Below are 26,776 nucleotides of genomic sequence, written 5' to 3'. Positions count from 1 at the left end.
TTCTAATATATAAACAATTATATTGTATACACCTCTAAATTTTGTGGTGCTGTTCCCATTAAAAACATCGTGGGGGGAAAAACACACACATACTAGGAAAAGTGCAGCAATTCCACATGTTAGAGAAACTTTTGCATGTAAATAATCATTTTTGTCCTTTGAAAAACATTGGCAAAGAGTCCATTTCAAATGCTATGATGCATAACTTTACAATGATGGGGCTATGTCACTGACACAACCATGTAAAAGGCATACATTTTGTTTCCGTAATGACCTGGTTAGGCCTCATGGTACAGTGCCTTCTTGCATCTCAGAAATCTACTAATTCATTCCCATGCCATTCTACATTTTGTGTAGAACAGGCTTCAGTTTACCAGGACAAAATTAGGATGAAAAGTTTATTTCTCTAACAATCTTTAGATTCTCACCCATTGTTTTGCAAGCTGACAGAAAGGTTTTTTGTTTCCTTTTGGAGAGAGAAAGAGGAAACACCCCAAGGAGAAAGACACACCACTCATATTGCAAAGCGCTCTCTGAAGACTTTGCAAGAACAACTGCAATTACAAGCATGCTGTTCGTGTAATGTTTCAGTTTCAATCCAAGCCCATAGAGTTCAATTATTAGTTTTATTAATGGTGTCAGATTTTCACCAGAGTGCAAAAACAAGGCAGTTTTCCTTAGAGATGCTTTTGTTCCCAGCAAGTGTTAGCATGGCAAACAACAATCTTTGGAGCAAACAAGTGCCTGGATAAAACTAGCCGTGATTTGATACAATATGCCTGTTAAATAATGAGCTATGAATACAAGGATAGATTAAAAAAGAATGACTGATAGCATATAGTTTCATGGTTGCAATGTAGTGGTTGGTTGTAGTTCTGAGCAACCCCCTCATGCAATCTCTCCCCCAATTTGCCTCATTGGCAACCAACCTTTGTTTCGGTGTGATGGCAGACACTTTCTTCCCGATTCATTGGAATGATGCTATCCACAAGCTATTGTGGGCATACAAAATGATTGCTCCAACACAGGAACTTATCTCTTCCCAGTTACTTGTAGTTAGTGAACAACAATAGAAGTGTGCTGGCACTCGGCATTGGCTCTCCAAATACGAATTCTGATATCCCATGATTTTTCTCCCCAAGTCTCTTAATTTCTACCATCGCTCAGAGTGAGACTCTAAAAATATGTTCACACATTGAACTGTTCTATTTGGTCACTTTACTTGTACAGTGGGACCTTGCCATCCATGGGCTTGCCATGCACAGATTTGAGCATCCATGCAGTAAATGACACACTGACTCAACTTGAGTCAACTCACAACTTGTATATTTTTAGCAACCAAAATGCTGGCCTAATTTCACCCAGAAACTTTATGAAATGAAAACTTGTTTTCCTCCTTTGAACAATACTTTGACTTCACTACCAGTCATATGATGGAAGTGGTACTTTATGTTTGCCATACAGGAAGTATTTGCTTGCTGTAGACCTCCACCTCAAGTCCATTGCCTAACATATTTGCTGTTTCCTTCCAAGAAATGGAAGGAACTATGTGGGCGAGTCTTGCCTGATGCTCCTAGGAAAAGCTTTAGAAGACTCCTCTGATGTGTAGCAGGGACAGCCTTCTGACCAGATTTCATTTTTCTAAAATGCAATCTTGACAAATTGCCCATGATAATTTAGGATTTTTAAACCTAACTTTGTTTCTTGATTTTCTAGTTAATGAATGAATGAATAAATTTTTATTTCAGCCAACAGGCCATTAAACAACAAAGCATATATAAAACATTAGTTAATGAAAAATCACACATACACCCAACACACACACCATCAACAACTCCTTTCCCCCCCTGGGTCCTATACTTGAAACTTAAAACTTGACTGGAAAGTCTCTTGCAAGGACCAGAGACTTGACTTGAGACTTGAGTAAATGTCTTGAATCCATCACCATGAAAGAGTGCTATTAAGATATATTGCAAGGGAGAGGGACACAGAGATTTAGCCAGATAGAACAGCAGACACACAGAATTTATTCCATCCCGACATTCAGAAATACAGGTTTCTGAACTAGAATCCCAGAACAATTATGGACTAGAACAATTCCATTCTGTCCATCTTGAGTTATGAATCTCCAAATTTCCTCTGAGGCTTTGCTTTGGAGGAACAGTGAGATACAAATGGTGAAGTATATGTACTTTCATCATCTGCTTTATAAGATGATGTTATGGTTGCTGTCTTTTCTAGCTGTGTCTCACAAGCCATGGGGTATCTTACTCGATTCCTGTAAAAATAGCTTTGTTTCTCAGTCACAATGGGTCACATGAGCTGCTTACTCAAATAATGTAATGCTAAGGCTAACCTGTTTCATCTGTCAAGTGTTAGAGGGTATGGACTGTGGCACCTGAAAAATAGCTTTGGTAACCTTGCGACTTTGTCCCTTATAGTAATACAAGCTGATGGCAAAGAGGGAAAGGATAGGTTATGAAGACAACACCTTCAGCCCGGAAGCTGGAGGAAAATGAATTTAGCTGTCCAATTTGAAACGGGGAGGGCATTAGATTCTGGAATGCTTAAGGATGTAGGAAATTTACACCAATGCATTTCAATTCGCTCCTTTCTGCCTTTGCATGAAGGCACTGAGAAGTGCTCTGTATCTTGCTGTTCTAAGAACAATCAGAGCCAACATTTACATGACTAGCCCAACGATCCTTTCATCTGAACCCACCACCATCAGAGGTGCATTTGGCGAGGTCCTAATGTGGGGTGTGTGTAACTTTCTTTGGTTAGACTGCAATTCCCCCAAGTGATCCCGAAGCAAGGCTCACAAAAGGTGTAAAAGCAGAGTTGGGGAAGGTTTGTTTTAGTGTTCAATGCTGAGTTTGGAAAATTTTATATCTAACCAGAGAAATATTTTCTCATTTGTTAGACACTGTGTTTTTAATTTGAATGGCTTGCTCAGAGCAACTGCGGTTGATGCTTAATGTATAATGGCCTCACCAGAGACCTCCCCTAGAAGAGCAGCAGGAACCATCTTCTGGCCAGCGGCTGGCCTTAGGTCCCAGATTTTAGCCCTGAAATCTTAGCAACTGGAATTCTCCTGCCCTGGCAACCCTAATAAGATGCCCTGAGATGCCCAACAGGCCTGGGATCTTTCTGAAAAACTATGAATTTCAAATTAATGAGGATTACCCTGAAGTGTTTGAAAGATTAAAACATGTCGCGAAACAAACCGTAACGTTCCACATGGAAAGAATTTCAGCCATGACTGAAACAATCCTTATCAACCAACACAATAATCTGACAATTGAAGCTCACATTATAACCCATATATATATATATATATATATATATATAGTTGCTTTCTGATTACATATGTGTCTGTGTACATGTTTATGTATGTGCGCATATATATATATATATATATATATGGGAAAACCTTTCACAACTTTCCTATTATTCTCAAATCATATGTCTGGGGTGTTAAACTTTGCCTCCTCTTTGCTTCCTCTTTCCCAAAGTCATTTTTATTGTAATACCTCAATAAATATTAATATCTTTACCAGATGCGAGCATGTAAAATATCTGGGCATACATATAAAAAGAATGCGCAGACTCTTTTATATGGCTGCTTAGTTAGAATCTGGCTGGAAAAATATCGAAAAGGAGGGGAAGGAAATGAATGACATGGTTCAGCTAAAAAACAAAGAAGATAAAAACAAGACAAATCTTGGGCATATGTGAGTGTTTAAAAAAAAGTGGAAAGCCAGAGGAACAAAATTAGGCGTTTTAATGCTTCTACTGGGGTTTAAAACCAAATCAAAGAGCCATAATAAGGTAGAGCACAGGCAATTGCTGAATGCTAAAACATCCTATGTGACTTTGGGTGGTGGACTTTGAAAGTGGCCCAATAGTGTGATGTTGAAACGGTGGTGAAGCAACACTTCAAATGAGTCACGCTTTATCCACGACTTGAAAGAAATATATGATAGACACTGTGGATACAATTGGTCCATATTTAGTCGCTTCTAACCATCTGAGTTTAGCAGCTGCTTTTGAAATGTTCACTTTTTCTCTCCTCCTCTCACTTTCCCCCTCTGTCCTCAACTCACTTCAGTTTCTGCAAACCAAGTTCAAAGTGCAAAAGTAATTTGCCCTCAGTTAATTCAGCATGGAGGAGGAGGAGAGAAGGGTTGAATTCTGACTCTTCTCAGGAGGCTCCAGCAAAAGCAAACTGCTGCAGACTATTTCCGCTTGTGTGTTCTTCCTCATAAATAACTTCATCACCTTGATGACATTCAAGAACAACTCTTAAAACCCATTCATACCCTCCAACAATCCTGATTTGACAAGGAACACTCTCAATTATTTATTTATTTCCCACATTTCCCCAGTATAGGGACTCAAGGCAGTTGGTCTAGGGAAGCAATGCATGTCTCTTGGGAATTTCCTGGCTACACAGATGGACAAAAAAGCACAAGGAACAAAAACAACCCTAGGCATTCACTTCTGGTTTTGAAGAACTAATACTGTTTATATTCACTCATTCCAACTGATTAATCTTTTGTTGTCCCACTTTTTCATCAACTTTAAAAATGTTCCAGTTTCTCGCTCTTCCATCTCACTTTCCTCATTTGTGCTCAGCTTTCTTCAGTCGCTCCAAACTTGAGTTCAAAGTGCAAAACTAGTTTGCACTCAGCTCAGGAATGGAGAGAGGCAAGTAGAGGACAGAAAGGTTTCCCTCCCAGTGGGCTCAGGCAAAAGCAAACTGCTGAAGCTCTTCCTAAAATGTGGATTATTTCCCATTAATAACGTTTGGCCACACTCTGATATTGCTTGGCTACACATGTCTCAATATAGTGCGCCTGTGTTATACATGGGTGCACTTTACATGGACTTGAGCGTACGTGCTCAAGCCGCAGGGAGCACACGGGGCGCGAGGGGTGGCGTGTCCCATTCAAATGAATGGATCGTGTGCCCGTGGCACCCCGCATACACCCATGCCGCTGCGCCACCACGCACGAGCCCCATTCAAATGAATGGGACTTGAGCATAGGCGGAATTCACCTTACGTAGGGGGGTCCGGAACGGATCCCCCGCGTAAGGCAAGGGCCCACCGTACTCATTTGTGAAATGTTGGAGGGTACCTCTTTTGTGCAATGACACCCAGCCCATTGGATTCATTTCTAAGTCTGGCTCACTGAACTTGTTCCATTACAATCTTTAGAAAATTAGTAATTTTTTAAAAAGGAATATTTATGATTGGCAGGTATAGAGAATATTATTGTAGCAGTTGTTACTTCAAAGTGCCGTAAGGTTATTAGGTTACCTGCTATTATTCCTTTATCCAATCATTTCTTTTACTGCACAAATCTATGCTAATTTACCTAACCTCTGTTAATTTACCATTCATCTTCTTGTTAAATGGTTGCTCTCGAAAAGTGTCTTGTTTGTTTGTGTGGACCCTGCTGTGGGCTGCTTTGAAGACCTGCTGTGGTCAATGTGGGTGGCAGATTAAAGAAGGGATGAATGGATGGATGGATGAGTCAGTGCTTTAGTGATTAAATCCTCTCATCTGATCATGTTAACAGAAAAATAAAACCGAATTAAGCTATGATACAGCAAATCCAAATATATATAATGAATTAGACTCCAGAATGTATATGATTATTAGCAGCTATTGCACCAGGCTGAAGGGAAAAGGGGTTCTATTGCATCATGGCAATGAGAAATTTTCATTTTATCAAAGTACCTAAAGAGTTTCCTGATAAGAATTGTAACTATAAGGGCCAATTCAGATACTGAAAGTAATCCAGGATTAATCTGGGTTGAATCTTTGTCATTCACATGCATTTCTAATGCATCCAATTACGTTTTTGGGTGATTTACCAAAAAACTCCAGTTAATCCAAAATAATCAATATCGGGGGTTTTCTTGAGTTTTTTAGAAAAAGATTTGCATCATTGGCAGTGTGAATAACCCAATGTGAATAGACCTGGAATAAACTCTATATGCCTTGAACATGTTTTGTATAGATTTGCATCATCAACTCCATCTTTTTTTGAGTGTTCGCATGTGTGAGCAACCAAACTCCCAGAGATGCACATAGATGTAGTTCCAGATGTTTCACCAGGATCTGGGCTGGCATCTTCAGAGAAGAAGATACAAGCCACAGATGCTGGTGAAACAAAAGGAATAAACTCTTCCAGAATGTGGGCACATAGCCCAAAAAACCCACCCAAAAATATGGATGTTGGCCATGAAAGCCTTTGACTTCACACATTCTGAGTTGTACAAATGCTAGGCAGTGGCTCCAGGACCAGCATCTCAGTAGCTTGGGGAAAGAGATGGTGACAAAAGAGGACTCTAGTGGTCTTCTCCTGTGTGTGGCTCTGCCTCTGGCAAAAAAGAAGAAGGGAGGAAAGAGGAGATGGAGAAGAGAAGAAGGGAAAAAAGCAAGCTCAGCCCTGACCTCATGCTGAGCTGTGCATGTTTATGGCTTCAAGGAGGAGGAACACGGAGCCCCCAGAGAGTCTCTTGTGGCCACCCACTATCTGGGGCAGGAGGCTATGTTCCTCCACTTCTCCCCTCCCCAAGAAAAAGGAGATTCGAGTAAATGACATGGTTTCATTCCCACTTGTTTATTGTTTAAAAGCAAACCAAAAAGGTGTATGGGTGCAATTGTTTTCGCCCTTGCATTGTCTTGCCTGGAGGATGTTGTGCAAAGAAATTTGGAACTTGTATAAATTTCACATTAAAGCAGAGGTAAAAAGTATTGTTGTTGTTAAAGCTGTAACGATTATTGATTTGGGAGATTCAGGTTCGAGTCCTCATGAAGCGATATAAATCCCTTTAGGCTAGATCTCACTCATTCTCAGCCTGAAATACCTCGCAAATCTGTTCGGAGGAAAGATTAGAGAAGGGCAGAAGCCCTCCAAACTTGTTGGCGGAAAGTCTGGATATAAATGTAAGCAACAATGAAAACACAAGGATCCGCCCTGTTAAATCCTTCCTTCTCTTCTTCTTTCTGAATGCAAGGAGCAATATTCCAATGGCAAGGAGTGCCTTGCCTCAAATAACGGCCAGCCATTCTGGAAACTTTGCTTCTCACTGAGATGCATGAACAAGGGATGGGGATCAATATGCTAAAAATTCTGTTCTCTATTATTAAAAGTGTTTCATTTTACATCAACTAATGCAATTTTGAAACAGAAAGAGACATCTCCATGCCCCCGCCGTTGCGTCTGTTGTTTATTTACTGATTCTTGCAAATGAAGTGAATGTCTCCATATTTCCTTTGTCTGTCGGGGGGTAAAAGGACTCCGCAGTTTTGGAAGTTGGAAAAAACAACAACAACCCTAAGGTTTCATTGGACATCTAACATTGTGGCATGTTTGCCGAAGGTCTGGGAGGGTGTTGCGTGCCCCCCTCCCCATATTTTTTTTGCATTGCTTGTTTTTCTTGTTGGTAAACCATTGGTAAAAAAAATATACATCTTTCTTCTTTAAAGTTCTAATTCAAGGCATGAATGTGTGAGTTCTGGAGGGACTTTGGGACTGCGGTAAAAATTCGTTGTCATAGAAACAGAAAGGGAACTAGGCCTAGCTCACCTGGGACTTTAACTTACTGCAAAAGCGGGTGTTTTTTTTCTTTTTTAAGACAAGCACTCAGCAAGGGAAATAAATAAATAAATTGCTCATTGTGTTCCCAGTTGACTTTCGGCTCCCGCCCCCCTTCTCTGCAACGACTCAACTCTCATATGAATGCATTTTATTTTGTCCTCCAGCCTTCATGAATTTTCTGTGTCCCAGTTAAATCTGTGCTCTCCTCCTCCTCCTCCCCTTTTGCAATTTAAATGTACCACTAGGACATCAGAGCAAACACGATTGTTTTTTAAAAGAGGAAGAAAACCGACCCTCCACCAGAACAATACATCTCGGAAAATAATCTTCAACGAGGAAAGAAAGTGCTAGTTTGAAAAAGAGAGAAAGAGAAAGGGATGGACGCTCGCTCCTTCTCCTTGTTGTTTTGGGCTATTTGAATTGGATATGCTCAAGACATTGACCTATAGCAAGTGCGCTTCATTTAAAACCCAAATAGCGGTGCCACAAAAATATCCAAAGTAGGCAAGCATAACAGGACACCGAGGTGCAATACCGTTCCTCCTCTAACCTCCATAGCACTGCTCAGTATGTGAATAATTTCTCAGTGGCTCATTTGAGGTTGTATATCTTACATCCCAAGCCCACGATATGGAAGCATCTCCATGAACCCAACCATGTGTAGAAGTACTATTTTCCTCTTTCACTTTTCATATATATATATATATATATATATATATATTAGTGTTGCCGTGATATATTTATGAATGCATCTGAGATTTCGAGGTCATATTTATGACTCTCTAGGAATATCCAGATACGGTGCTAAGTTTGAGCTTTTCTCATAGCACTTTAATAGTAGGCAGGCAGTGCCACTCAGAGAGCTGGGTTTGGGGAGAGTATGCCTCTCCCAGGTACATCTAATAAATAATAATAATATAATAATAATAATAATATTTATTTATATCCCGTCCCTCTATGAAACGCAATTGTGGTGGCATACAACATTATATATACATACCCAACCCATCATTCCCACCCACCCCTTAAAATACAATTAAACAGATTAAAATTAAGACATATTTAAAATTCATGAATTCATATAAATTCATTAAAAAAATTTTAAAAGGTTCTAGGAGTAATAGACCAAAGTAGTTACTTTTTTAAATCTCTGGTCTTTCTCTATAGTAAACCTATAGATATAGGGTGGAATGCATGATTGCAGTTACGAATGTGTAGCCTAGAAGTAGGCATTTGTAACTGATTCATATTCATTAAATAGTGTAGAGAATACATAGGTATTATAAAAAATCTCCCAGATCTGGATTATTGGGCAGCAGCCAATGTGGACGATGCAGGTCTGCAACATAACTTTCTGCATGAAGGCACATTTTTTAATAAAAATTAACAATATCACAGTTCGATGGTGGCATTAAACTAACATTAAGAATCCACCAATAAAACACCCTTGACAGGTAGCTGTGCAATCCAGGATGGCCAGTGTGAAACCTGGAGATTGGTCCTGGGCCTTTATTGGTTGTGTAAAAGAAGGAATTTGAGCAGGTGGTATTTGTCATGCAACAAGCCACACCTGCTAGAATTCCCTCTTCTACACAACGATTAAAGGTACAAGACACCTCTCTGGTTTTCATGCAGGCCAACCGCCTCCGGTGCCTTTAATGGTTGTGTAGAAAAAGGGATTTCAGCAGGTGATGCTTGTGACTTGGCAAACTACACCTGCTGAAATTCCCTCTTCTACACAACCTTTAAAGACAGAGGAGCCCTCTCTAGTGGGAAACTCTGCTATCTGTTGTAGTCTATTCCACTGTCAAACTGCTGTTCTTGCCAGGAAGCTCTTCTTCAAATTCTGCTCCTTCCTTGTAGTTTCAATCCATTGGTCCTGTCCTGTGGAGTACCAGAAAACAAGCATACTCCATCTTCCACATGGCAGCCCTTCAAACATTTAATGATATTGCCAATTCATAAGTGGAAATGATAATAATGATGTGTAGGGATTATATTCCATTCCCCTCAATGTACTATGTAATGTTTTCTATTTATTTGTCTCTGGTTACTTTGAAGGGTATTCTTGGATGAATTTCCCCCACTCCATTTTAGCTTCTCCTGGGATGGACAAAACTCTTGCCTTTCACCACTCTACTCAGATAAAGGGATGGTTCCTTTTTTGATAAGGGTTAAAGTATAGTAATAACATTGACCAATGGATATGTTGGTCCATGTGTTATAGGGTCAATTTTTTTTTTACCTGTTTACATTTCTATCAATCTTGCAAAATAATTTGCAAAGATTTGCCCACGGCTTCATGAACTGAGTAAGGAATTGACAATATCCTCCACACAGGGACTCAACATTTGATCTGCTGTACCTTGTTGAACCTCATTATGATTCCCCCCCCCATCTTATGTCTGTTCTCTTCATGTCTGGACCAACTACTAAATGTAAACTTAAAATTGTCTTGCATTATTAAAAGGAAGTTGGTGATCAACAGTGGTTTTCCAAACTTTTAGCAGGAGGTCTTTTCCAGATGGTTTCAAGTGGAACATCTAGAGCAGGGGTTCTCAACCTTTCTAATGCCGCAACCCTTTAATACAGTTCCTCATGTTGTGGTGACCCCCAACAATAAAATCAGTTTCTAAGACCATTGGAAATATGTGTTTTCTGATGGTCTTAGGGGACCCCTGTGAAAGGGTCATTTGAGCCCCAAAGGGGTTGCAACCCACAGGTTGAGAACTGCGGATATAGAGATTGACTTAAGATTGTAGACTTGAGTTTGTGTCTTCAGTGAGAAACTCAGGCCCTATGCAAACAGGCCAGAATAAAGCTGCTTCAGGTCACTTTGGTGGTATGGTGTTTCAATGATGCGTGCATCCTAAGAGTCTGGAAGATGCACCAAAGCTGCACTCCAGTCCTTAGGACTGGAGTGCAGCTTTGGTGCAGCTTCCAGACTCTTAGGACTGGAGCATGGCTTCGGTGAGGCTTCTGGACTCTTAGGACGCATGTATCATTTAAACAGCATACCTCCAGAGTGACTCGAAGCAGCTTTATTTTGGCCTGTCTGTATCAGACTTCAGTTTCCCTTCCATGTAATGTGTGAAAGGTGGTGCAGTGGTTAAATGCCTGTATTGCAGCCACTCGCTCACAAATCACAAGGTTGTGAGTTCAATCCCAGCCTGGGGCTCAGGGTTGACTCAGCCTTGCATCCTTCTGCTGTCACTAAAATGAGTACCCAGCTTGTTGGGGGCAATTAGCTTACACATTGTAAACCGCTTAAGGAGTGCTTAACTGTACTGATAAGCGATATAGAAATGAACTTGCTATTGCTATTGAATGCTCCCTTCGACTCAGGGAAAGAGATATTCAGAAGACTTGTGTTCATTATGAGTCTACAAGTGATTCTATTTACTTTATGGGGGAAAACTATGTATGCCTCTCATCTATGTGTATTTTTTAAAAAGAAATTAGATTGAATTTTTCATCCTTACACTTTGGGCTAAAAGACCTGGAGGATTTCTGGTTTCTAATAACTTTACAGGATGAGTAGGTGCAGCCAGAAGTGTCATTTTAATTGATTTTAATTGACAGCATCCTTTCTTAAAAATCGTCTGTTGATATCCCCCGATGGATTGTGCCACAGGCATTGCCATATAAGTGCAAAGCAGGTAAATAGCAGGGGCTGGTTTTGTTTTTAAAGTGAGGAATATCATACAGATTCTCTCTCTTTTTTTACCCTACAGATTCTTCTTAAAGTTTTTCCTCAAGTGCAATCAGAATTGTCTGAAAACAGCTGGGAACCCTCGAGATATGCGGCGATTCCAGGTAAGCGGGATGGGATTTACTATTACATGAGCCTCTTTTGTCTTTCTTCAGCATTTGCTTTCTTTGTCACTCATCACCAACACTGCAAGCAATAAATGAGATGACAGTAAATGATAAAGCCCATCATATATGGTTTAAAGGTTTTTTTCCTGCATTTGTCGTATTTAATCCTTGCTTCCTCATCATTTCCCTTTTGGGATCCCCAAGAGGGGAAGTAATGTACAGCACCAACCAGCAATGTATATTTGATTTGACACTCAGAAACAAGACACTTGCCTGTACAGCTGCCCCAGAGACTTGCTGGGAAAGTTACTTTCTCAAAACAATTACTTAGAGTTATTGTCTCCGATGCTCTGTCCAAGACACCCCTGATGAATTGCTGTCATAGTTACAACTTCCAGAAAGTAACACATTACTTCTGATTTATCATAAGTAAGTAGAACAATCATTTTACCATGGTATCCGATACCCTTGATATCTGCTAGGGTTTGGTTCCAGGCCCACCTCCATGGATACCAAAATCCATGGATGCTCATGACCCATTAAATAGAAAAATGGCATAAGAAAATGGTGTCCCTTTTATAAAATGGCAAAATCAAGATATGCTTTTGGAATTTATATATTTTTAAATATATATATTTTCAAGCTATGGATGGCTGACTCCATGAATAAAAATCCTAAGGATATGGAAGCCTTAGTGTATTTGGTGAAGAGACATGAGCACGTCTTTTTAAAATCCAGTTGCACAAGACACCGCACATTTGAACCAAGTGGTAGTCCTAAGCAGTTTACAAGGTGTAAGCTAATTTTCCCCAACAATCTGGATACTCATTTTAGTGACCTCCTCAGAAGGATGCAAGCTTGAGTCAATCTTGAGCCCTTCACTGATCTCGAACTCGCAACCTTATGGCTTGTGAGTGAGTGGCTGCAGTACAGGCATTTGACCACTGTGCCACCAGGGCTTGGATGGGAGATCATCAACAATACAGTGGACCCTTAGTATCCACGGAGTTTGGTTCCAGAACCCCCCATGGATACCAAAATCCATGGATTTAAATACAGTGGTGTAGTAAAATACATGGCAAAGTCAAGGTTTGCATTTTGGAATTTATATGTATTTTGAAATATTTTAAAGCCATGGATGGTTGAATCCGTGGATAAGGAATCCATGGATATGAAGGGGCTGGCTGTACCAGGTGCTGTAGTCTATATTTCAGAAGAAGGAACTGGCAAACCACTTCTGAGTATTCCTTGCCTAAGTGAACCCTATGCAAAATTCATGGGGTCACCATAATTCGACGGGCAACTTGAAGGTACACATGGAGACACACACACACACACACACACACACACTTGGGTCCCACTCAAGGAGGAAGGCAACATAAATAAATAAATAAATAAATGTACATACACTGTGCAATATAGTTATGCCTTTGTTACTGGGGAGTGAATAAATTACAAATAACTCATAAGTAACTTCTTACTTATAATGAATTGCTTCCAAGCTCTGTGCTGCATGAAGTGGGGACAAGGACTGTCATATTTAGATAGCTCCAATATTTTCAAAGCAGCACAGGCTGCATGCATACATACACCAGCTCCTGCCGCATGCCTTCCACATTACATTTTACACTTCCAAATCCTCTTGTTCATGCTGTTTCAAAACGGCAGCTGATCCAGGCATGGTCACTTTAAGATCTCTTGCATGGTAAAGGCAACAAGGCCCATGGGACAATGACCCAGCTGCTTTGCAGGAAAATCTGCCACTGGTTTCATCATAGCTGTCGCTGATGTATTGAGAATACCAGCTAATAAAAACACAGAAGGAGGTGAAGTGTGTCAAGTTGAAAACATGGGGAGGGGGGCAAAGGGAAAGAGGAGGATGTGTGGGGAGGAGGCACAGACACTAAATTTCTCCTCTCTCTTTTCCCTACTGTAATTGTTTAAGGCTGTACACAGGCATCACACTCTTGCAGCTCTTTCCCTCCTACCCCTATAATGCCTCCAGCCTAGCTCTCCCCAGCCGCACCTCTGCCTAGCTTAGCTACTGAAGCTTGCTCACTGTGCAAGACAACTATGCAACCGGAAATGCACAAAGTCTGGTGACAGGTGGATAAACATTGCTAGGGGTAGGGGGGCTGTTTGTTCCTTTGGAAACAACTTTAAAAAAACACTTAAGAAGTTTGTTTTCATTCTGCAGAGAAGGGAAAATACATCATCATTGCACCTAGTAGCTGAAGCTACATTTGGAGCCAGTGTAATATTGTCTATCCTGCCAAGCCTCTCATAAGTGTTTTGATGATGCAACTTGAGGAACAAACATTTCTGGGTTGCCTTTCAAGGGCAGCTCACCCTGACTGTATTGCACTGATCTTAAACAAGAATTGGGGAGCCAGCAGTACTGTTAGATACGACAAGATGATGTTCAGAGAAGAAGTCTATGCACCCCTAACCTAGCTTGGTGACTTCAGATGAAGTAGAGGAAGCTGTCCCATTGACCAAACTGCAGAGAGATCAATTGTCGTAGAAGCCTAGAGTTGGTAGGGACCCCAAGTGCCAAAACAGGGAAGAACACAGTGGCATCAATAGGGTTGGCATCACCCAGTGCGGTAACACATGGTGACACCCCCTCCATTGACCTCCTCCCATACTACACCATACAGAATCCTTCATAATGTTTTTTTTCTACTAACGTTACTCATAAAGTGTGATTCTTGTATATCACTGAATGTAGTGATAGTAGTTCTGATATAAACAACTAGCAAAATTAAAATTATACTTTTAAATTACAATATCACATGCACAGCCTAAATGGATTAACATGTACATGGTTTCATATGGTTAAACTGAAAATTTGGTAAGATGTGATGTTTTTAAAGAAAAATATTTATTTAAAAAATAAAAAGCAATTTTATATAAAAAATAATTATTTAAATATCTCTGGGGCCTCTCCTTTCTCCTCCAACTGAGGCTCACCCCACTCACCCCATCTCTGCAGCATTTTAAAGAGATGAAGGCAACCCACCCCTCTTTTCTACCAAAAAGCAGATATTTCGGGAGTGGTGGTATCACTCCGCTTAGGGGTCACCTGGTTGGCCCCTACCCCCTGCACCCCTAGTGATGCCCCTGGTAGGACTGAGTTCTATTTGCCTGCAGTGTGTCCACCCCAGACATTTTCCTGGGTCAAGCATTGATCCAATGTGTCTCTAGTTATAGCAGACCAACACTTGGTTTGTCATGCTGCAAGTTGGATTGATTGCAAGAAAGATTTCATTTCATTTTAAGATGTGGCTACTCTGAGTCCAGTGATATCTCAAATCTCCATTCTGGGGGTGAGGGTGATGGGGCAAGAGAAAAGAGAGACAAATAGTCAGGCAGAGCTCCTCAAGTTTCCTAGACTGTTGTGTATCTGCTCTAACCTATGCTGACCTTCCTTCTAATCCTAAACTGATATTTTTAGGGTTACTGATGTCACTTTACCCTTTTTACACTTGAACTTCCTCCTTTGAGACATGATATCTTACCTTCGTTCTTCAGTGGTTGGGGGCAAGCATGGCTCCTAGTTTTTCGGTTATATGTTTATTCTATGTTATTACAGTATATGGGTTTTCTATTTCTATTTTCTATTCAATTAGTTTCTTATTTTCCTAAGTAAGGAGTCACATTATTGGATTTCACAGGGTCAAATGTGCTCCTCCAAGGATTTTGATACTTCAGGGATCCACGTTAATGAAAGAGGTGGTATATAGTAATAGCAAGTGCATTTCTATGCTGCTTATTAGTGAATTAAACACTCCCTAAGAGGTTTACAATGCCTCCAACAAGTTGGGTACTCATGTTAGCGACTTACAGAAGGATGCAAGGCTGAGCGGACTTTGGAGACCCTGGGATCGAACTCACAACCTTATGGTTGCAGTACAAATATTTAACCACTGCACCACTGGAGCTCCCCCTATTATCTTATAGATGTATATTCTGAAAATGATCCTTCTTATCAGATGAATTTGAATGGGCCATGTTAACTTCATGCATTTAGGGATTCTCATTTACCACCGTTAACAATTGCAGATCAATACATATTGGGATAACTAGTGTCCCAAATCCAGTGATGTCTTGCAATATTGTAACCCACAAGCACAGAGCCATTCTGAAGTTCCAGGATATTTAAATAGATATGACTTCGATGCATGCAGAATGCTTGCAAGTCTTCATAGTGAACACATTTGGGCAAGTCTTCATAGTGAAGAGCTCTCTATACAAACCAGCACACATTGCAGTCTTTGGTTTATGAGAACATGGTGCAGATGTCCCAAATAATTTCTTCCCCTACTTCATGGTTTTAATTTTGGAAGGAGGACGGGGCAAAAGAACATTTCCTGCAAGTTGTTAAATTAATCTAGTCCTGATCCTCTAAACCACTTAGGCATATTCTGAAGGAAACTCAGCAGAGAAAGATTGTTGAATTAGACATTTATTCCACTGTATTTGGTTTCCACAGTCAGATATCGCAACCATGCAGCCTGTAATCATAATACCACACTATTACCTCCAATGAAATGATTTGGAATAAATATTGCAATGTATTTAATATACTCAAGACCACTTGATTTGTTATAGATGTATATTTGCAGATTGGTAAGTCTCTTGTTGCCTTGGGGAAAGAATCTCACCACCACAGAAAAGTAGTACTGTGGTGGTGGAGTAAACATAATTCTAGTAGTTCAAGAGTATAAAACATGGAATGCTGACCAGGAGCATCTAATGGCTAGTTTGGGGGGGAAATTGTGACACAGTTTATAAAAACTGCAATGTATCAGATGTATACAGTGAAACATCCCATCTTGGGTTCTGCTTACATTACTCTAATGCTTTGTATGCTTTTAAAGGTGATTTTTGATGAGAAACGCTCTTGTAAGGCAGTCAAAATATCCATCTAAGGAGTTTTAGCAAACTGAACTAGAACCATAAGGTTAAGTCAAAGATGTCTGCCCTACAGCATACTTCTTGTCTTGTATTTGCAATACCATTTATTGCCAAACAATGTTCTAACCTGGCTGTGCGGCTCTTTTATTTGCTTGGTCACATAGGGTTAAATTCTTCAATATGCCCTTGGATACCTGCATTGCCCATTTGACCTAGCAACTTCCACAAGGCTTGAAGTAGTAGCTTAATCCTATTCTACACAGGACTTTTGTTTTTCCTCTCCTTTTCTCTAATCCACTAGTAAACACTCTGTAGGCATCAGAAAAGTGACCCTTTCTTTATGGAATTTAGTGTCATGAAGAAAAAGCCAAACAGAGATTGACTAACTGACTACTTTAGTAACAAAAGGTTTACAAAGAACATACAGGTTGAGTCTTACTTATCCAAAATGTTTGGGACCAGATATGTTTTGTATTTCTGATTAATTTGGAATACCTGTATTTGCATGTTTGTATATAATGAGATATCTTGGAGTTGGGGCCCAAGTCTAAATGTAAATTTCATTTATGTTTATATACATCTTATTCACATAGCCTGAGGGTAGTTTTATACAACATATGTTATAATAAGTTTGTGTGTGAAGCAGAGTTTGTGTATATTGAAGCATCAGAAAGCAAAAGTGTCACTATTTTTTAGATTGTAAGCCTGAGGGCAGGGAACTGTCTAACTAAAAGATTGTATGTAGAGCGCTGTGTAAATTTACAGCGCTTTATACATAAAGGTTAATAATAATAATAATAATAATAATAATAATAATAATAATAATAATAATCTTGGCTGCCCCTGAAAATAACTCTTGGTTTTTGGAGTATTTCAACTTCTTGAATTTCAAATAAGGGAGACTCAACCTCAAAAACTGAAAGCACTGTTCCTGAGCACTGACTTAGGCATTTTCTGGTATGGTGAGCCAGGAGGGGCAATACGCTTTAATGAAAACCCGCTTAGGACAAATGCAGACTCAAATAACTGAGCTCCACTATGGCAGAAAGTTCAGATTTGAGCAAACCAAACCAGTTTCATGTCTTAGCACAAGATGACAATTTTGTGTGTTAGCAAAAGAAAATGGCATGCTAGTGCTTGGATGCTGTAGTGGTACAATCCATTTTAGTGCTCTGCCAACTTAAGTGTAGAGCATGCCTAAAGTCTATTTATTAGTCTATTGTCTACATGGGCAAATAATAATAGCCATAGGCAGGAAGAATGCTAGTTGCATTTATTTTAGTTCATAGAAGGGAAGAGCCAAATGTGGAGTGTGGATGTTACTGTTTTGGATTACAACCACAATAATCCTCTACCTAGTTTGGCCATCCTTTGTTCCAAAGAAACATGGCTTATTTCCAAGCATGGCACAGTACAGGTTTGGCATTGCTGGGGATCTACTGAGGCTTATGCCCCAGCAAGGGGATCACTGGTAATCTCACATCCTTGTCCTTGCCATTCCTCTTGCTTGTCCTCAGTATCTTTTCATCCACCTTCTCCAAGTGAACACACAGCGACAAGACAAAATGTAGGCACGTCAGATCATTTTGCTTCCTCCTCTGGAGAGGATTGAGCTCAGAAGGGTTCAGCAAACCAATGGGAAACAGCAAATATAAGGACGATGTGAAGCTGAGCCCATCATGATCAGGACAATTAACTGCCTTCCTTCATAGATCTGGGATGCATTAGAATTCTGTCTGGGCAGATTTTCATATTAAGTACTTGTGTGACCATTATTTAACCTCCATCATTGTATAAACCTTACAGAGATTAGAAAGTGTTTAAAGATGAGCTAATCCCTATTAACTAATCTGTGCACACTCACAAGGACAATTTATTGTCCATTTTATCACTTCCCTCTCATAACAGGGACCCCTATTAATATCTCTGGGAAACTTGCCTGAACAGAATGGAGGGGTGCTGTGAGTTGTTTTTCTTCCACCCATGTTGAAAATAACAATAATAAATACGAACATTTCACATCATCATAGCTTTGGCAAAACTAGACTAATATGTTAGTGTAACTGAACAGTTTAAGGGAAAGTACATCAGGAATTTCATATTGTTTCCAGATGTCCAGAGCCAGAAATGATTTTCTCCTCTCTTGGAACCGTAGCGTCTTGAAATTCGTCCCTCCCATTTGTGATCAGAGAAGCTTGGATGGACTACTATTTCACCTAATTTTTAGAAAGGGAGGATAATATTTCTCCAATATTATTTCATGGAGCACAAAATATCTCATTTTTTAACTTTTTTAAAGTATGTTGTGTTCCCCTTCTCCCTTGGCCATCGTAGGTGACAAATAGAGCAACTCTTCTGGCAGTCTTGTGGCCATTTTATATCTAGCATCATTTCAAGAACTTATAAGGGAAAATGGCAACCACCACTACAATACAAAATGACTGGTGGCCGCTGTAAATCATAGTAGTAGAGAATAATGCATTAGATGGACAAATAATCTGACCTGATATAAGAAATCTTCCTATTTTCCTAAGTTAAATGAATTCAGAGTCTGATAGATCTCTGAAGCATAAACGGACTTATCAGGAGAGCACCTCCCACTGCACTTCAGCCAAAGTGTCACCACTTATTTCATGACATTGTCTCCATCTTGTCACTGCTTTGTGTTTGAGGCACTGAAGGAGTGTCCCTTTTCATTGACGGGGAAAACCTGTCAGTAAGCTCCCAGTCACACTGCTGTCCAATTAGTTGTCAAGTATGACAAGTTCCACCAGTTGTAGTTCAGCCTCCTGGCATCCTATCCCCTCCCGCTCATTGTCCCCAAGCAGACATTTTCCCCTCACTTTCTTTTCTCTTTTCTCTTTTTTACTAAATCCCATTGCCATAATTGCTAAATCGTGTTACAAATATGCCCACAAACAACCCCAAAGGCATGCTGACATAGGGCAGGACAGCAGGGTTAAAGAGAAGCACGAAAGAGAATATGAGGACCATTGATGTCAGAAACAGCCCTAGTTGTGCAATTGAAGAGGATGTGCCATAATGAATGTTCCCAAACCCGTATGTATACATTTCTTCTTACTAAGGTGATTGTGGAAAGAGCAAGGCTCATGTGATAATGTCCTTAGTCTCAAACAAATTCAGTAAAGACTGTCAATGGCTACTGTCTATAGAAGTTACAATTTTGAGGGGGAAAGCCAGGGTATTATTATTATTATTATTATTATTATTATTATTATTATTATTTCTCCTGCATGACAAGCAATATATCTGTCTATATCACTTGCTGAGGGATGAAAATGCTGTTTTGCTCATGTCCTGCTTGTAGGTGCACATACATACATATATTTTATCCAATCATTGACCAGCACTTGTAAGTGTCCCATATGCATTTCTTTGGGTACTATAAGAATTGAATGATGGTCTAGAAGGGCCTTTGGTCTGATCCAGGAGGGCTCTTCTTATGTCCTTATGAGATCTTTGCTTATCTGTCGTCGTGCAGCAGTTATATTGACGCTCAGCTATCCAGGGATGTCAATCCGATGTCTTTCAGCGGCCTCAAATACCCTTAAAGAAAACAAAAGCATGTCATGTCTTATGATTCTGGGATGAACAAGTAGTATTGACGGATATGCCATCCAAAGGGCACTGGCAAAAGAAGGGGAGGGGGGAAGCATCTAAATGGTTAACAAGGTAATGGTAAGAAATATTGACCTTGATTTGTTTAGCTAAGATGTAAAGATTTCTGAAGGTCAAAGGTTTCCTTGTGTAGTGTTTTGGAGTCTAACTGTGCCTGACCCTCTAACATTAAGCTGCTGTGGCCTGCAGTTTTGGAGAGCGAAGTGAACCAGGGGGAAAAGGAGGAGGGGGAGAGGACAGGAAATAGAGTGAGGTGTTTCAGGAAGTTGTCAGGAGTTGACTGATTGATTCCAGATGGAAAGGGTCACCCTCCGTGACCCAGGAAATACTCACTGGGGGAAAGCCGTTGGCTGGTGAAATGGGAGGGCCTGGGAGTCGGAGACTATGATGGAATGTCCGCTTCCTCTTTGTAAAAAATGGACTTTTAACTCCTTGGTATAAAACATGCTTGGCGGTGGTCTGTATTCGGCAAGAGATTGCATGGAACTATGTCTGGATTAAGTAGGCATGTGAGATACATAATGCAAAGTGGCCTTTCATTGTACTATGGAGCATTAGTAGACAAAGGATTCGTAGTAAAGGAAAACCAAGAGCCAAGGCCAAAGAAAATGGAAATGCTTAGGTGGCTCAAGCCAAAGGTGCACCTGGTAGACTGTCCCGTGTTTCCTAGCCAGATACTATTGATACTTTTAGGCTGGGAATACTGAAACCATGTTCTCCTGTTAGCCTTTAGCATCCAGGGACCAGTGGCAGACTACCTTAAATAGGAGGTATGCTGATAGTGTATTTGGATATTCCATTCTTAGTTATCACTGTTATAAGTAGGACCAACAATAAAATGTTCAATGTAGAGTGCTCCTGGCCTAACCTGGATCATCTACAATTTACTTTAAACAGCATTTGAAAATTGAAAAACTCATCATCAGCACCAAGTATCTGATTCAATCTCATTATCAGTCCACATCTTCCCAAAAAGCAGAAAAACAAAAAATGGATCTTTACCAATGTTCAAATCTAGATTCCCCAAAAAGTCAGTTTGGCATGAGAATATGAGTCGAATTGCAATTCATGAGACAATTGTTGCCACATAGTTCTTTTTTTAAATATTAAAAAGAATTTTATTATTCATTCAACAATTTAAATTTACAATCCAACAATCACATTTGTCCTAGTTGTACATTCATAACAGAACTTGCTATAAAGCAAATAGAAAGAAAGAAAAGAAAAAGAAAGAAAAGAAAAGGAAAGGAAAAATAGATGCAAATAAATACAAATATATAAACATATGCATACTTCTATATATTTCTACTCCTATTCTCCTAAGGTCAAAGTAAACAGGTATGTCAAGGGTGAGTGCCTTTCCAATCAATAAGATTTTTTAAATCTGTTATTTTATTTGTCCAGATCCAGGATTTTGAATGCTTAAATATTAAAAGTTCGTATTTGGATCCCTGCGTATTCATTATTGTGCTTGCCATGCTTTCGTTCCTGAGAGTTTCCTCATCTTTAAAAGCTATATGGCAGGCAGGTACAAGATGCTGGGAAGAGGAATAGAAAGAATATCCTCTACTATTCGTTTCCTGATCAACAAATGGGCTTCCTGACTGTTGGGAAACCCCATTGGGAAGAATAACACAGCAGCAAGATTTTTGCCCACTTTGGTTCTGATGGATTATTCTGTAGACAAATTTGTTTTAACACAGAAAAACCTTGCATTCCTGTGCAAGATAATTCATTGCAACATTTTGGGTGTTTCATTAGGAGGAGAGTCCTGTGCAAAATATTCATTTTCTGCCACTGTGGGGAGAAAACAATGTTAATAATTCGTTCATGTATGTGAGGACCAAATAGTCAAGGATTTACAGCCCTAAATAGAAATAGCTATACCGACGCAAGGGTGAAAAATATCACTTCAGCTCAGTTGTAATAAGCCTTTGCAGAAATGTGTGAATTCCTTCACAACTGAGATAAAGAGAAACTACAATTACAAAAATCCACTTGTGGGTGTAACTGAAACTGAGAAATGTTTCCATCCACTACATCTGAATGCAAATCCACGGTTCCATACTTTTGATTTCTCAAAGGTAAAAATCACACACTCCTACCACATACACACTGTTTTGTTCACACACGTCAATTTCTACACATATTTCATATACAAAACACATCTATATACATTGTTACCAACAGCATAGAGCAGGGATGGGTCAAGTGTAGACCATGCGCTTTATGCAGCGCCTGGGGAGCATATCCACCATATTCCCCCCTATTTGGGGGCCAGAAAATACCTTTCTTAAAAAACCGGAGGTAAAATGGAAATGACTTCTAGTTACTTCTTGTTTTGAAAGTGGCCCAGGAGAGATTAATAAAAGGGCAAACCCCCCCCCAATCCCTAGGGGGTTTTGAGGGACATTTGGGACCAAAAACATATTGTTGATATTGTTGTTATTTATCCCAAACACAGTGTGGGCAACCAACCAAAGTTTGTTGTCTCCATTTGGTGAAGGTAGGTCAGGGTAAGTGGCCTTCTGTATCCAAATGGGCAGGACTCTCTGCCATACCTGGAACTACACTCTGGTCTGTGTCTGAGACATTTTTAGAAGGCTCTGGGACTTCCTCCTGCTTTGGTTCAGCAGCAGGTTCTGAGTCAGAGTCCATGCCCATGTTCTCGAAGCAGCGCCAGACATTCTCTGAAGATGCCAGCCACAGATGCTGGAGAAACATCAGGAACAAACTCTCCTAGGACATGGCCACAGAGCCTGAAGAACCCACAAAAAACTAAAGTGCCAGACATTGTTTTGCAATGGGCATGTGGTTGAGGGAGAGTGTCCTCCCAAATCTCCTAGAGGGGCAATGAAGCTCCCTAGCTGCCCACAATTGCCTACACTGGACATAGACATTCAGAAATACTATGTTTTACACATAAGAACACTTTTCGATATATACTCACAGATACACACACACTTGCATACACTGAATAGATATCCATTTTCACAAGGTGAGGAAACACTTTCCTTCAGTGTTGCCATCCCAATCTGAATTGAGTTCCCCAGACCCAGACAGTGATGCTAATACATGGGGCAAGGGCCATAGAAGGTCCACTTGATGGATATCCTGTGCTGTTCATAGTTTGTCCCTCAAGTTTTGGAGAGGAGACAGGCAGCTGATGGAAATATTTGAAGCAAAAAATGCTTGAGGGGGTAACATAGAGCAGTGGGAAGCTTTGACTTTCCTTTACTACATGCATGTTTGTTGTAGAGATCGAGTTTATTAGATTCATTACCAACATGTTCCTTGTTCCTTGTGAAGCAGAACCATGAGAAAACAAACATACCCACAAACATCATATTAACATAAGAGAGGCCCCACTATTTTTGGTACCCCATCTTTTCTTCTTTTTCTGATTTGTACAAAAGAACCTCTCCCCCCCTTCTCTCTGTATATATTAATTCAAAATCTGGCTGTAAAAATGTACTGGAACGCGATGTGGTTGAATGTTTATATGCCCTTATCCCAGTGGAGGTGTATAATATAGTCTCAGCTTGTGTGAGGTTGGATGTGCGCGAGTTCGTGTGTGTAGCATGCATGCACCATAATATACTTTTTTGATTTACATTTGGTTACAATTTAAAAAATCTTCTCGTAAATATTTCAGACACTGGAATAATTCAGCGTTATTCCCTAGCCGTCATAGCGTGGTTCGCGCTGGCCAGCGAGAGATTAAAATTTATTTCCATTGTTGAAGGGAAAAATAATGAAGTGCATCTGACCAGGCTCTCTTGTGTCACGGAGCTCTCTTATGTCAAGGGGGAAATGTTCACTTCGGAGCAGAGCTCCACCCAAATGCACAAAGATGAAATCTATTGGCACATGAAAGCCACACATTCTGTGGCAGGAATGCACCCCGGTACAGCATGACAAACGCCTGTTGGAATGAATTAAGTTGGTTTGGAGAAGAAGGAGCATTCTTTCAGTTAGTATTTTGTATTCCCTGCCTTGGGCCTAAAACAGTTTATCAACTGTAAAAACCAGAAATCGTTATTTCTGGGCAATCATTTCAAGCATATATCCTGTACTCATTTGCTTTTAAAAATCCTGATGATGTATTTTGGTCCAGAACTTCATTGAGAAGCTTATTTTCTGTCGAGGGTCATGTTACCCTCATGATCCATGAAAGTCATCCAGAGAAAAGCAACCCATACATCCACATAGCTAAAGGGAACATTTTATTTCTCTTTATTTCAAGCCCGTTTCTAAAAACATAAGGCATTGGACAAGTGTTGTTGTTGTTTTTAAACAAGAAAAAGAGAAGGGGAGAGGAGAAGGAGAAACAATCACAACAACCAAACACCATGACGTAGTCTGCATCTGCGTTGTGGAAATAATGCAGTTTGATGCCACATTAACTATCATGGCTCAATGCTATGGAATCCATGGCATGCTGATCTCAAAAACAAATATGGTGGCATTGGAAATAATGTATGAAAGGGCATCATCCATAATGATCAGGAGACTGGAGTCACTCCCCTATATCTAAGGTTATCCCCCTTGGGACAGAGTAACAGTTCCAGTTTAGAGAAAGAAAAAGGTGAATAATAGGAATACTTATTTAGATTAATCAAATTAGGCACAGCATGGAGGAACTGTGCAGAGAATTTTTCTCCTTCTCTAATAATAGCTTTTGAAGGCTATCCACTGAAGCTTGAATGATGGGAGACTGAAGACAGACAACAGGAAGTATTCGTTTGCATGCTTAAACTGTGCCATTCACTGAACAAGATGTAGTGATGGTCATGAAGTCAGATTGCTGAATGGAATGAATTTAGCAATCTTATGTATGAAGTCTCTAAGCTACCTTGCAGAAAAGAATTGGAAAGTCAAGAGTGCTCCAATGCACACCAACCACTTCTGGTGCACATTGGACTGAAGGGGGAAGAAAATTGGCTTTGCATGTGCTGACCCACACCACATGCAAAGCCATTTTCATTCCACCATTAGGATAATTCTGATGCACATAGGAGGTCTTCTGATACATTTCAGGTGCTCCTGTTGTATTCCAGGACTTCCTAACCAAAGTCTGGGGAGCTCCCTGATGCACATTAGTGCCTATTTCACATTGGGCAGTCATACATTAGTCATTCCACCACTGAGCAACAGATGCTTGTATGTAGAAACATGATAGCAGCCCCTACAGATGGTGAGAATCAACTTGATTCTATTTCCTGCCATGTCAGTCTAGTTATGAAGATGTAAGTCCCATACTAAATGCCAGACATGATTCTTTCAGACCTTCTAAAAATCCATGCATTAACTGATGGAAGAGAGAGCAGTCATATCTGCTGTCTCTTCATACATAGAGCCCACAATACTATTTGAGCATAATGAAAAGCAGCAAAACACAATGCACAAGAAAAGAGACAAGGTTCACTTAGTGGTTCATGAATTGGCTTCTCCTTATTAAGGAGCCATTCCTACTGTTACATCACTGCATAGCTCCACTACCTCAGACATCCACACTTATAGAAGAAACACCTGCATCAGGGAGATCTGCTTATATGCTGAGTTTTTATTGCTTTTCATAACACCTAAGTAGGCCGAACATGCTTACAAATTCCCTTTAGCGCTGAACTCAGGCGGCCTGGCCAATCAATATGGACAGAAAATATGTCCACTTACAAACAAAAGCAAGGATGCTTCATTCACAAGGGAACTCTAGGTTATGCCGAAGTTGCCATAACCGTACAAATTTCTTATCAACTTGGTCAAATTTGGGCAGGGCGAGTGCGGCAGTTAAAGGAGCCATGAAGATTTCCTTAACTAAGCTGCTCTGGAGACTTCTATTGTTAGACATCCTAAAAGAGGTGAGTATAGAGGATCCTGCAAGAGCATTCACATGACTAATTGGGACTTAATTGGGGGCAAAACCATAATGGTGATACTCATTCCTAGGTACTGTTGGTGTTGCCAAGCTTGTCCACTTTCAAACTTCCTACACCTTGTATGCACTTGGAATTAGGAATGAACAAATCTGCTAGCTTTGGTCTATCCAAAATACTGAGAGGTTTCTTTATTTTTAATTAAATTTGTTGCAGATGAGAGATTCTTTATTCTAGAAAATGTTCACATGAAGATATGTATGCATTTTTCCTAATACTGGCATTTTTGTAAACAACTTTGCAATTTTGCAAGTAATCTTCCCAATGCAATACATTCTGAATGCAGCTTTTATGAATATGCCAATCTGTGTATATACTTTCCCCAACATACTACTTTAAAAAAAAAATTGAAGACAACATTTACAAAAGTCTGAGATGCTTGAATTTTGAAGGTTAAGTCCGTGTTGGTGTCAAAGTGTAAAATGTACTAAATTGCAAACCAAATGAATTTTGCTGTCGTTCCTGCATGAGATCTATGTATAAAGAGCTTATCAATGCATGGAGATTGTAAACATGGTTCCACCCACCCTTTCATACATTTACAACTGTCCCTCATAGAAGATGTGGAAGAACCTGTGACATTCTTTGATTAAAAATAAAAGAAAGGTGAAACCTTCTGCAAATCATTGGTATATTATGCTCCCAAGACACAAGGCTTGTTACAGTCCTTAGGATTCGATGCTAAGTGGAATTAATGCAAGACTGAAAGATCTTTCCCTCCAATGAGGGAAGAAACCCCATAGGACACAATTTCATTTTGCAAAAATAGAATGGGATTTAAAACTAGGCTGAGTAATTAATGCATCAAACATGGATCACGGAAAAGCAATTTACCTGCCTTTTCTT

At 39.9% G+C, this 26,776-nt stretch overlaps 1 protein-coding gene across 3 annotated transcripts in view; it reads left to right on the top strand.

Moving 5' to 3' along the window:
- EBF2 (EBF transcription factor 2) overlaps positions 1 to 26,776 on the top strand; it is a 206,135-nt gene that overhangs the window by 142,822 nt on the left and 36,537 nt on the right. For all 3 annotated transcript variants that reach the window (XM_042476112.1, XM_042476113.1, XM_042476114.1), the window contains exon 7: positions 11,351 to 11,432. In XM_042476112.1, coding sequence (XP_042332046.1) covers positions 11,351 to 11,432 — 82 coding nt within the window. The remainder of the gene's footprint in view (positions 1 to 11,350; positions 11,433 to 26,776) is intronic.

Source organism: Sceloporus undulatus, chromosome 6 (genome assembly GCF_019175285.1).
Source record: "Sceloporus undulatus isolate JIND9_A2432 ecotype Alabama chromosome 6, SceUnd_v1.1, whole genome shotgun sequence".
NCBI lineage: Eukaryota > Metazoa > Chordata > Lepidosauria > Squamata > Phrynosomatidae > Sceloporus > Sceloporus undulatus.
Note: the sequence above shows the minus strand (reverse complement) of the source record. Positions and strands in the feature narration are given on the sequence as shown.